General features: G+C 37.1%; 1 protein-coding gene across 4 annotated transcripts in view; it reads right to left on the reverse strand.

Annotated features, from left to right (window-relative positions):
* Positions 1-206: 206 nt before the first annotated feature.
* Positions 207-13,238, reverse strand: part of TCERG1 (transcription elongation regulator 1) — a 34,426-nt gene continuing 21,394 nt past the window's right edge. For all 4 annotated transcript variants that reach the window (XM_084536171.1, XM_084536170.1, XM_084536169.1 and 1 more), the window contains 9 exons: positions 12,300-12,389; positions 11,442-11,560; positions 9,221-9,371; positions 4,855-5,019; positions 3,860-4,042; positions 2,957-3,136; positions 1,915-1,998; positions 1,588-1,688; positions 207-1,363 (listed from right to left, as the gene is read on the reverse strand). In XM_084536171.1, the coding sequence (XP_084392297.1) occupies positions 1,162-1,363; positions 1,588-1,688; positions 1,915-1,998; positions 2,957-3,136; positions 3,860-4,042; positions 4,855-5,019; positions 9,221-9,371; positions 11,442-11,560; positions 12,300-12,389 (1,275 nt within the window). In that variant the 3' untranslated portion in view covers positions 207-1,161. The remainder of the gene's footprint in view (positions 1,364-1,587; positions 1,689-1,914; positions 1,999-2,956; positions 3,137-3,859; positions 4,043-4,854; positions 5,020-9,220; positions 9,372-11,441; positions 11,561-12,299; positions 12,390-13,238) is intronic.

The raw sequence follows: 13,238 nt of genomic DNA on the forward strand, positions 1-13,238 counted from the left end.
TACACTAGAAAATGATGTTGTTTGGCACCCAATTGCACAGATGGGATCTGAATGTTAATGAAATTTAATTTGATGCTGCACAGTATCACACGCTATTTTGCCAAGCACGGCCAACGGTTTATGTATGATGAGTTCGGTTCTTTGCTTTACTCTTAAATCCACAACTCCACCAAAGTCCAACAGAAACTGTTATCAGGCCTGTACAATCCATATATAAAAAGGGTTGGTTTATTGTAGTTCAAATACATAAACTGAACAATCCCAACATTTCAAAATTAAACTTTAGAAACACAAGTTTAACATTCAAAACAGGAGTATAGTTTACAAGAATTACCCAGAAGGGAAATCCACAGTCTAATCCAGATGTAAAGATCACTTTATCGCAAATAAAAACGTGTTTATTCAACCGTCCTGTTCTGTTCTGGTAACCACTGTTATTTACCAAGTGTTTCCAACTTTGAGTAAAAATTGTTAGACAAATCTTCACTTGGGCAGAGCAACCTGATTTTGTTTCTAATCCATGGATAGGGTAAGGAACAAAGCAGACCTGTGAGCAAATTTAATTTGGTCTCTGTAGTCCTAATTCTCCTCTCTCAGCTTTAACTGACTTTAATGGATTTAGTTCCATTTAGAAGGGTGAAAGCAAGCACAGGATCAGGACTTGTGTTTCCAGAACGCAGTCTTCAGTAATCGGTAATTTCAGTTATGAGACAGCATTTCATCTCCTCAGACAGGTGACCATGGGTGAACCATTAGGAAGCCGGTGGCACACGTGTATTACAAGTTCAAACCACAAGCACAATCATCTAAGACTTGCATACATAACACCGCTGAGAAGAACGCCCCCAGATATCAGACATCCGTACCTCATACAGACACACTATTGCTCTGAGATCTGAAGTTACCAAACACAGCCCACATTTGGTTTTTGTCAGTCATGCCCAAAAAAATCATAAATAACTTTAATGTTCTCTCTCCCCATCTTTTTTTTTTTTTTTTTTTAATTTTTATACAGAGACCATTTTATGTTCACAAATGCTGCTTCTTCCTCTGCTCCTAAGATGGTTTTGCAATATATTCACGGTAATGTATATGTATAAACCTGACAGATGGCTCATGCAAGCTTTTTTAACAGATACCCTGTTATGAGAGTATTCATAATTATTTTGTTGTTCGTCTTGTAGGCTCTGAAGCTGTGGGTGGTGGAGGTGGACCTCGACGGTCCAGGTCATCTACATAGGACACGATGAGTTTGCGTCTCTCTTCTGGTACACAGTCAAGTACCAGGTATCTCTTGTCATTTTGTAATATCTTCTCTACATCTTTCAGGTGCTGATCCGACTCCTGGATCAACTTTTTGGATCTGAAAGCAAGTGTAAGAATTACCACCTGACGGGCATCAAAATAAAGCCAAAAGCGGCCTCTTTCTGATGCAGATGTTTTTGTCAGATAAAAAAGTTGGAAGATGAAAACTTGTAAGAATTAAGACATCAAATTACTTTAAGACAAAAAACAGTCATCAGTTTGTTGCCATGTACAGAGAAAAGCATAGTAAAAAGATTAGTTCTTTGGTGACATGCTACACACCTGTACGTTATAAATTTGGTCTCTTTCAATAGGGTTCGGAAGTCAGCTTTGGCAGTAATGTATTTGTCTCTAATGTACTCCTCGAACTCCCTTTGTTTTTTCTGAAAGGGAAAAGATAAGCTTAAAGCACAGAATGCAGAGTACTTCATGCAACTCAGCATGCTGAACATAACTAACAATTACACGTTGAATGTATTTTTATCTTTTGCATTTTTAATTAAAAAAATATTTCTGTTCATATAAAACAGAAATCATTTCAGCAGTCACTAACTTTCTCTGTATCCTGCATTATACTGGAAGTTAACAACACTGATGCAAACCTCTTACCCGGTCACTTGAAGAAAATTTAATGCACCTTGGATCTTCTTTAATTATTTTTTTCACTTCTTTCCACGTTGATGTTAAAGTTATCTTCCAGAAGAAAGAAAAATAGTTAAAATTGCAAGAAGATTAGATTCTAAGAATATGGAATGTTAAATATCTCCCAGGTACACTAACACAGTTGTTACTGTATATCGAAATGTTGGTTTTGATTATTTATACTACTATATTTGTATTTTTAATTTTATAGATTTACTTTTCTTCATTAAGATAGTACTCTCAAGGCAAAGTCCTCATGAACATCATTTACTTTCCAACACATTTAACATTCATATATACATAAACGTACTAGAAAAATATTTTTTAGAAGTTTTACTTATTAAAAATTAAAAAAACAACCGCTTCGAAGTAACATGTCTGTCATTTTGTTCCATCACACTAAGATCCACCTAGTATTCTGAGCATTTTTATCTAATGCATTAAAAATAAGTTAAAAACTGCAGGATTAAAGAAAGTTGACTGAAGTTTGCATGAGATTAAAAAAGAGCAAGACTCCCTAGAACCCCACAGTACACCAAACAGGTGATGGATTCCCATTACATTGCACAGAGCAGTGCAATGACTCATATTCAGTAGCACAATACAAAACAGGAGAATGTCAAGACTGATAAACGTGGTAAGATTATTTACTAACACAAACATCGGATATTTGAAAGACCACGATGCCATATAGTAAAGACTACCAAATAGCTCAACGCTGGAGAAATGTGACATCCTGCAGGAGATAAAAAGATCACTGATTATAAGTTTAAATGAAAATGAACCATATGTTGAACTGAAATAACACTCAAGATAAACAGCTACGGAAACATAATGTATACATTTTCTTAAGAAGAAAAGACAGTGGTGAAACAAAAGGACCCAGGAAATAGAAACAACCAAAAATCAGCTTCTGTGATAGAAAAACAGAAAAATATAAATTATATACTGGCAAATACTACACAATATACTGGCAAAGGTCTGAAGTTTGAGCATATACAGCTCTTACCGCTGAAGTTTCATCCAGAAGTTGCCTAAAGTGTTCCCTCTTCTTTTTGGTAAGTGCTTCAATGTGTTCATTAAAGAGTTTCTCTTTCTCTTCTCTTTCTAGCAAGGAGCCAGATTCCCATCGATGATCTTTGCGTAGAGTCCTTCTGGTGTCAGACCAAGACACATCTGAAGAACGCACCTGAGTCAAAGGATGATTATTATTTAAAAGCATTTTTTCTATAGCTCACTGATAATTGTTATATATTATTAAGCTTTCTTTTTCTCTCTTATTTTAAATTAAGGTTCAAACTAAAGATAAAAGCTATTTAAAAAACATCATGAGACAATGGCAGCTTTCATTATAAATACTAAGCAAGCAGTGGCAGAGGGAATTACTTTGCCTAAGTTCAAATGCAGATAGAGATACCATATACTATATTAGCTGTAAGTGGTCTGGAGAAGTAGCCTCAGAGATAATTATTTGCAAAGAGATACCAGGAGCTTTGCAGTGCCTTGGCTCTAGTCTGGAGAGACTGTGTTTGGAGCATGAAGAAGAGACAACACAAGAATAAGGAGAATATTCCTAATTTTCTAGTTTTCTAGACACAGAAATTTACAGCAGCATGTCTAAAAATCTGCCATTACCAGTGGGGTGCTGGAGAAGCACGGCAGGAATAATACTGTGAACTAACCCTTTGGGCAAATTGTCAGAACACCAATCCTAAAAGCAAAGCCTTCTCTTACAAACAATGCAAAACTCCCAACAGGAAAAAGGGAGGGCAGTGGAATAGAAAATATAATTCTATTTCTATATATATTCAGCTACAATTAACAAAGAGCTTTTTGTAGTGCAACAATCAGCAAAATGCACTGACAAGCTCCTGCAATGAATAGATCAGGAGAGAACCTGTTCATATCTTACCATGTCAGACAGAAGCGCTTTGAAGTTCTGTATTGCTTCTTCACGTTTGTGCTGCTCACGTTCTCTGTCAATTTCCTTGGTTTGCTCTGAGCGAGCTTTCTGGACTTCCCTCTCTCGTTCACGCAAACTTGCCTCAATGCGAGCTTGTCTTTCCAGCTCCTTTTCTTTTTCAGAATCTAAATTCTGAAACATAAGAAGAGCAGAAACTTTTCTCAATAATAATGTGACACCTTTCATATTTTCACTAGGCAGGTAAGCAACCTAAAGGATTGTCAAACTGAAGGCATCTTGGAACAAAACAAAGTGATTTAAGATGTAAAAGACTACGAAACTTTGCTTCAAGAACTATATGCTACAGAGGCATTACAGGGTTATATGCTGAAAGAAGTTTGGCCACAACACTGGTCCCAGAACAACTATTCTTAGGAGCATGTTCCTCATATACACTGACAAACTGAATAAAGGGCTGGGGAAAACAGTATAAACCATCTGTTAACCAAGCTATCCGGACTCAACCATTAATTCCCTGAAAGAGAAAAGTAGGAATACTGGACAGAGAGAATAACCCATGAAGGAACTGCATATGAACCACCTATAACTCTGCGTGAAACAACTGATACAAAAATTGCAGCAAAGGAAATCGCCCATCCTGGCTGGGAATAGTCCATGTAACATCTGTATTTTCTCAAGTTTTAAAGCCACCGACTTTACGTGAGTCTCTCTTTCTCTTGTTCTGCTGGAGAAATTCTCCCATACATCTTGTGTGTTCATGTACGTGTGCAGGCATACACATCCCACGAACACTGGCACCAGTAGTACCATGGGTAGGACTTCTAAGAGTCAAGCTGTCCTCCAGGGTGCTTCAAACTAGCAATGGTACAGAATTCTCTGAAGTACGGAACGAAGGCACCCGAGTCCGTCTTCGATACATCCCACATTAACAGCAACATAACCAGCAGAGCCTCCAAAGACACACTTCTGAATGTCACACACACCTTCGCTATTTTTTCTATGTACTGCTTGAAAAGGTCCTCCCTCTGTGAAGAGCTATCCACTGCTTTGTAACGAGGGTCAGTCTCTACTTTGTCCTTCACTTTGCTCCAGCGAGACTGACTGTCCAGGTGGTGATTAGCCAGTAATTCAAAGAAGTCCATCTTGATCTATTTCACAGACAATAACAGAAAGACAACACTTGAGAAAGAGGCTGATACGTAACAGTTTGCTCTTATGAAAAAAGGAATCAACTTACCTCCAACAGAGGGAAGTATACTAATTACATACCATTACAATTACAACTAATTACATAACATGTCTAAAATTCACTTCCCCTTTGGGACAATTTTGCTAAAGCAAGTAGATTTAGTGGATCTTCCTAATTTAAGATGAACTATATTCATTAAAGAATGATTCAGCAATACGGTTTTTATTGTTTTACTTCAGCTTATTTTTTAAACTTTTATGTATCAAAGTAACATGCTACTCATTCCACGTAGCTTTTTGCTATCCATATTTCAGCAGCTATCCAGTTTTAAAACGGGCACTAAACAAATCAAGTATTTATGGATTCATCTTCCAAGTGCACAATGAACAGAGGTAAACACTTGGATCTGCTGATAAATAGCAAAATGGATGTAACCAATGAAGAATTAAGTGCTTACAGTGATCAAGTAAGTTACAGTTGAGATGGATATGAAAATAGATATTAAACTTCAAGAAAACGTTTTAGTCTACATTTTCAATTAGAAATGGGACATCAACACTGTCCATAATGCTAACAACATGAAAGGCTGGCAGAGGATCATACTTTTTTTTTTTTTTTTTAATCTTGAGACAAAACTAGCAACATGTTTTCACCTGAACTCCCAGAATCAGCAGATGCATGAGCAACTACTGTGCCTTTATTACCTATCTCATTTTCTGGGGTAGGTAGTTTCCCTTGTTGCTGTCGCACTTGAGATCCTATTTTTTTTTTCCACGTTATTTCCACCTCTTTATGCCATAGAAGTCCGGTTTGGCATTTAAGCCTCCACCTCTGAACAGCAGCAAGGGGCAGGTTAGCCTCCTTGCACCTCAAGGGTGCACACAAGGTGAAGCGCGCTGCCTTCACAGCGCCCTGAACCCTGGTAGCCCACGAAGCAAGTTCTTTTGTCTTGGCATACTACTTAAAAAAATTAGTTGAGAAGGGCTGGCCATTCAGTTTTTACTACTTAACTCCTCTCCTCATCCATTTAAATAAGGGGACCACCAAAAGCTGTTTAGCTCCAAAACACAGCTTCACAAAGGAAGAAGGCAGACGGACAGGTGAGCAACCTGCTTGCCAGAGAAGCGCCATCCTGATGCTCTAAAACGTGTTTGGTTACAGCACGTACGAATGAGAGCAGAACCAACATTCTGCAGGCTTACCCAGGGATAATTTTAGCTCTTCACAATATCAATACATAAACATAAAAGGCTTTACAGACATTTTTTTCTTTACTATATCTGGGAGATTAAGATGGTAAGCACAGATTAGAACAAACTGGTTAGAGCCAGTGGAGAAGTTACTCTATATCTACAGCACTACCACTCTTACACTAGCTGCACAAAATCCTAAGCAAACCATCTATTCATTTTAAGATTAAGAATGTTGTTTCAAAACATCTTAAAACATGCATGCAGAATAAAAAAATGAAGCTTTCTAAGCCATAGCATTAGAAATCATTAGAAATATCTGTCAGAACATCAAACAACGCCCAGCTGTTACTACAGAAGTCCATAAAGTAAGGGTATCTCAAAGTTAAACCAAAGTACCTGGCACAAGTCACGTACGATAGATACATCCCATGGGACAAACAGGATAAAAACTACACTCACAGCACTGCTGAAGTACTTTGGCACCAGCTGCAATACAAAATCAAACCTAACAAAAAAATACATTGTGTAGGAGGATGTTTTTACAGGAACTGCCAGCAGCATTCCCCTGCCCTCTCTCAGACGCTGTGCAGACACCGCCCTGGCCATCTGCTGCTCCACTAGCGATTGACTGAAGAAAAACAGGATCATGGAGCCAATTCCCTCCTGAGAAAAGTGAACGGCCCTTTCAGACTTCTCATACTCTCAGGGCACGGGTTTAACTGCAGTCAGAACTACCTTTCATCTGCAACGTACACAGCACAAGTATTGCGATTTGTTTGTCAATTAAGAAAAGGGGAAAACTTAAAAAAAAAAAAAAAATTAAGACAAAAAACATCTCACTGAGGAATTTTTAGGATCACAGCTCTTCAATATACGGGTTTGATATATCTACAAGCACAGTAACCAGCTTGACTAACTAATATTACAGAAGAAAACTGTTGAGAGATCTTTGTACCGGATGCCGACGCTGACTGGCAACGTGGCAGCAGTGCATTTCCAACTGAGCTTTGGGAAGTCAACATAAGGAGGACTTAAGGCTTGTCTGCTGGCACTGCTCATCCTGAGGACGTGCAACAACGTCCCTGCGTCCTGGGACAGTACAGCAGGAACTTGGCCAAAGCCATCAGCGCGCAGGTCACTCCCAGGTGTCCTCCCCTGCCTCTGACCCACGCGTACCTGCTTACCTCCGTCACCCGAAGTGTTACGATCCTGTTTACTCACTGACGTTAGCCACGTGAATAAAAACAACTATCTGAAAACTCAGCTGGGCCCTACCACCAGCCAGCAAGTCATAAATCAGTGAAGTAAAAATCAAATATTGGATAACTTTAAACCCTTACGTTAAAGATTTCTGTAAAGTTGATCCTCCATAAATAAAGATTTTGGACTTTTAAAACAGACTGAGAAAGCTTCAGGCTAAATGCATTAAATTTTCTTTTCTTTTAAACACTTTCAAAATCAAAGGAAAACAAGACTGAAAATATTTCAGGTGTATTTAGAAGTCTTTTTTTTTTTTTTTTTTTTTTTGGCAGTTAACACATTGCAGGTACAACTCTCATCACTTCACAAGGTAAAAAACTAAAAAAATGTAAAGTACCGGAACTGCGGGAGGCTAAAGTCACCACACAGAGATACCAATTCTTTCCTCACTAGGGAATCCCATAATATTTGCGTGTCAGTGATTGACAGCTGTCAGACTGAACTGATTGACAGGCCGCACAGCACATAACTGTAAAGTCTATCCACTTGTTATAAAACAGAATACATAAAATGGTTACAAAACGCTTTTGGAGAAAAAAAACATTATTTCAAAAGCAAACACACACAGTCTCTCGTAACTTTTTAACTTAGAACAATCATGCAACAAAACATTTACTTTTTTTTAAGCTTTCAACTTCACTAAGCTGCAAGAATGCTTTAAAATTCCATTCATAACTGAAATGCAATATGTAGAAGTCTAGTTTTGAACTACATCAGTTCTCCTCTGAAAGCACAATCATTTATTGAAAATATCAGCAATAAGACAGTTCGCAAAAAATGGAGAACACAAAATCAAATTAGACCAGAGTGCCTCAATTAAGAAAAAAATATGCAAGACTTATTCAACAAGTAAACTGTCTGCAAATCTAACATGTTATTCAGCATTTCTCTCTTCAGCAAGTATTTAGTAAGCAAAATTTACATTAACTTTGTGCTACAAAAGAAATATTGCAGACTTTAAAATGTCAAAAAATGATTAGGCTTTAGAGGTTATTTTCTCCATTCGCACAACACACAGGGACATTTAGGTAAGAGGCTGCATATTTTGTTGGTAATAGTTGATGCCACCTCCATAGAAGCCTGCTCCCTACTATTGACAATATGGTCAAATGACATTTGGAATTCATCAATCTTTAATAGCCGACCTTTAATTCTAATAAGCGGCAGTTTATACATAAGATATATTTACTGAAAGATTAAAGTCACTAAAAGTGCTAGCTTTTAGATGGAAAGAGAAGACATGGAAGCTGTTTGAAATTTAAATAGAGCAGCCCACAGAGAATTTTGAGATCTTACTGCCTTCACTGAGAGAACAGGGAAGTAACGGCCAGTTCTGGATTCTCAAGCCAAACAAAGCAAGAATTTCCTTTCAGCGCTTCAGGACAATATATATTTTGTTTTAAATAGGGAAAAAAATTAGGCCTCATTCCAGTTAAGAATATGTTACATGCTTAGGAAAACAAAAAAAAAGTTAACTCGGTTTCATAAAATTAGGTTCTAAGTCGGTATAGTATACCTGCAAACTTAAAAATAGTTAGTTCATAAAGACCAAAGAAACATCTGTAAAATGCTTACACTGTAAAGCCTCTATGGAAAGAGAAGGACTGAGTCTCAGAGAAGGCACGCTGGAAACCAAGCACTGGCTTTGTCCCATCTCACTCAGGCTCACACCATTCACACTGCTGGAACTAAAAAAAATCACCTTACCTTCTCACCTCTGGTCTTCGAGTCTTCTTTTTCCTTCTTTCTTGCCGCTGTGATAAACTCATTAAACAAGGCCTCTCGATCTTTCATCTTTTCAATTGCCTTGAATCTCGAGTCTTTAGCATGCTTGGCTGCAAATTCACTAAAAGTAGTTCTGCAACAAAATGGCAAGTGAACTAATTTGGCAGAGCCGTCTTTGCTGGGAAGCAGGTGCAGCAGAGAAATATTTCTTCTGCTAGAATACATGCCAGACCACAAAGAACAAAAAAACACCCATCCTATGTACTCACTATAGAGATGTTTGATCAGTGAACTACAGAAAGGAGTCAGGTTTAGGCACACACATGAAAGGTATTGTTAAGAGACTTATACGGTGCAGTATTTTTGTTGTTTTGGTTTTAATAGCACTACCTGCAGAATGTGCAGGTGTAGGAACAGAGATTATAATACAACCAAGAAATTAAAAAAAAAAAAAACTCAGCTGACTACAAGTCTTCTTTTTTGTGGTTAAGCAGTTCAGCCACCAGTCTGTCCAGGTATTTCACAGCTGTGAAACTAAAAGATTTACATGCATTCACTTGCAGCCAAACCATGCTAAGAGTTCACCGAGGAAATCATCGCTTGGTGTTAGTCATGATAGAACCCTGGCTGAATGAAATCTTCCCCTACCTGGAACATGGTGTAGCTCTATCTTAAAACACAGACGGTTGAAAATAGATTAAATGCTATGGGCAGATGCAGCACTATTGGGCTTTCAACCCATTATTCCCACAGCATTTTCCTGACAGTTCTCTCACCTCCAGGGCCAGATTCCAATCTGTGCAGTAAATGTAGTACTGCCACTTACCTCAAAAAAAACCACTACTGTGCTTTTTCCAAGCTCTGATGCAAATCTGGCCCCAAGAATACGTGAGACACTTATAATCATACGAATGTTTCATCACAGCATGGAAATAATTAGACTTGGAAAATCCAGCCTACTGTTGCTGTAGGGTAAATTGAAACAAGAAGAGAATTTGGTAGCTTATTCAAAAAGATCAGAAAGTGAATGTACAGCTATATTGAAGAACAAGAGCTCCTTAAGTGGAACACAAACTCTTGAGCATGTTGGACTGAGATAGATGATTAAAAATAGTCTGACACTCACAGAGGTACAGCAATATCTTTAGACAAACACTGAAACCAGAAGACAAAGGATAAGATTAAACAAGACAGTCATTCAGTTGCAATTCTCTTTCCCACCCCAGCCCATAATTAGCTAAGAATTGGTCCCAATATGATGGGCTGGAGGTATCTTGGAAGTTGAGAATACTAAAGCTAACAAGAACAGTCCATGTTAGTCTCTGAATGCTATACTGAACTATTTTTTTTTAAATTTATTTCAAATATTCCCATGTCTCCATTCTTCCCAGACCATCAAAATTGTTGCCATTATTAAATGAACAGACAGATGTTTCAAATAAGAAATATTAATCAGATTTAAAGTAATTTAAAAGTTTACATAACACTGGATTCCACGAATTTCCAACATGGATCACTGAAAAAAAAATTAAGCTGAAGTGAACCAGATAAGATGTTATTTCACTGTAAAGGAACTGGTGCCAGGTAATCCAAGAGACGCTGAAAGAGAATGCTTTAGAGCTCATCTGTTGACATAAGCACATACTTCATGAATTATACACAAGAAAGCTGTGGAACAAACAACTGGAGCAATACAATCTTGAATGTTAGCATGTTTACTGTTAATCACTGCATTTAGGCCTGGATGTGAAGGGTAAGTAGTAATTTTCTTATTGCAGCAACCAAAATATTGTTATATTAATATATTTTGTGACCAGAAAAAGGTCCCTTCAAATCCCCAAACTGACAAAACCTCCTTAATACTTCAAGGAATACTAATATTCTCAAGAAGAAAGTTATGAAAGAAAACTCTGATCTGGTAGTGGATCTTGAGGTCTTTCTCACATTCCAAAAAGCATGCTGGGGATTTCTTCAAAATGCATAAAAAAATCATGAAAATACATAAAACATCATAAATGTCAAGTTCTATTATTTTATGGATTGTGTGAGTGCAAGCAGGCAAATGAAGATTTCAACAATACCTGATTTTTCTCCTCTTTGTCTCTAATTTTGAAAGAGGTTAATCAAGTTAACCTACCCAATACCACCCAACGTACTTTGTTCTAAGAGCGTTCATGCACATGAACGAGAAAGAAGCTCCTACCGTGGATTAATCTTTGCTTCTTCCATCATTTTCTTGAAATCCTCCTTCGCCTGCATTATTTTGTTTTTCTTCTCCTTGCGCTCTTCTTCAGCTCGTGTTTTCACATACTGATCAAATACCTACAGAAACACCAGCTGCTGACATAAACCATAGAAACCTGAAGCCACATAAGCTCCAGGCAAGACGGGAGAAAAATTCCATTTTTTCCTTTTGTCTTACTTCCTTTCCTCCCACCATAGAACCAACATAGACAGGCCAGAAAGAAGGGTTAAGGATGTTTTGTACTTCAATATGCAAATTATTCCAATCTACTGAACATGCAGTGTACCACACATGAACACGTAATCTGAGACCACCAAACAGTTTCTTACATGTTCATTTTATGTTAACATTTTCTGGGGTCACGTGCTTAAGAAAGCAGATCCTTCTTGTATTCTTGAAGTTTTCTATTTCCATACATCCATTTGAAGAAAAGCTTTTTTTTTTTTTTTTTAAACAATGAAGATGTGCTTTAGGTTTTTCACACTTACTATTTTTCATGAATATCTGGATTAATCATTGCTCCAGGAGTTTGACAAGATACTGAAGATTCTCAACATTTCATTCAGGTTTTGAGAGCTTTCTGTATACATGTAACTTTCACTGTCTTAGAGCACGTATCTTGCCACAACAGGAAAAATAAAAAATGTCAACTCGCTCCACCTCTTTTTGGCTTTTTCCTTTTCCAGACAAACCCTAATCACAACAAAAATCTCTTGCAATACTGATTACGGAAGACGGCTAAACAGGAAAAAAACAGACTGAGGACTTAGATAACACCTGTACTAGATGTGTCTGGAAGGGGAGTGAATTCTTTACCTGTTTTCTTTCTTTAGGGTTGAGAAGTAAGTAACGAGGATCAAAAACTATCTTGTGTAGTTCTTTCTCCCATGTTGAAAAAGCAGAGACCTTTAATCAAAAAAAAGTCAGATTTTAACTGTTAGGTTTCCTTGAACATGCAGATGCTATAGAGTTTTGCTTGAAAACTATACGACATCTGATGAAAAGAGGGAGACAAAAATCATGCTGAAGTTTTCATCACTAATAGATGATGAGCTGTAGGGGTCTGCCATAGCAAGTTTCAACACTAATTGGCTCTGAGAACTTTAAATAATAACACACACTTAATTACTCATTAAAATAATTACTACGGTGTGACATTTTAAACTACATCAGAAGAAAGCTTTGAGATTCTATGTTCTCATATCCCATACCTGCCCTATACCTTTTCTAAATATTATGAGTTTAAACAATATTTCTGCTACAACAAACTTAAAGAGGTTCAAGCCTCATTTTAATTACTTTTTATTAAAATTATCCCATAAGAACTAGTTAACGAAGCTAAATTAAAGCTCATAGGTAGCTGGAAACACTTCATTTTTTTTAATAAAGTTACTACATGAACTCATACTCTGATAGGTAAGTTAGGCTATTAAGAACTGATTGTATAAAGCAGATTTCAAATTTAGGTAACTAAAAGCAAGAAGTCTCCCATTTAAATATAAGGATGTACAGACTATAGTGGAACTTACTGTTTTTACTGTGTAGGAACATTTCCAAAAACATTAATTGTGTCCAGTTCTTATTTATTTTCACTGGCAGCTTTCAACTGTGTACTTACTTAACTTGGGGAAAAAAAAGTAAAAAACAGTCTTGATACTATTTAATTTCACTTAGAAATTCTGCTAATTTTAACGTTCATTGAAAGATAGGCTCTTGAACAAAACATATCCATGAATCAGAAGAACAATGAAATTG

Source organism: Aythya ferina, assembly GCF_964211825.1.
Source record: "Aythya ferina genome assembly, chromosome: 14".
In the NCBI taxonomy this organism is placed as follows: domain Eukaryota; kingdom Metazoa; phylum Chordata; class Aves; order Anseriformes; family Anatidae; genus Aythya; species Aythya ferina.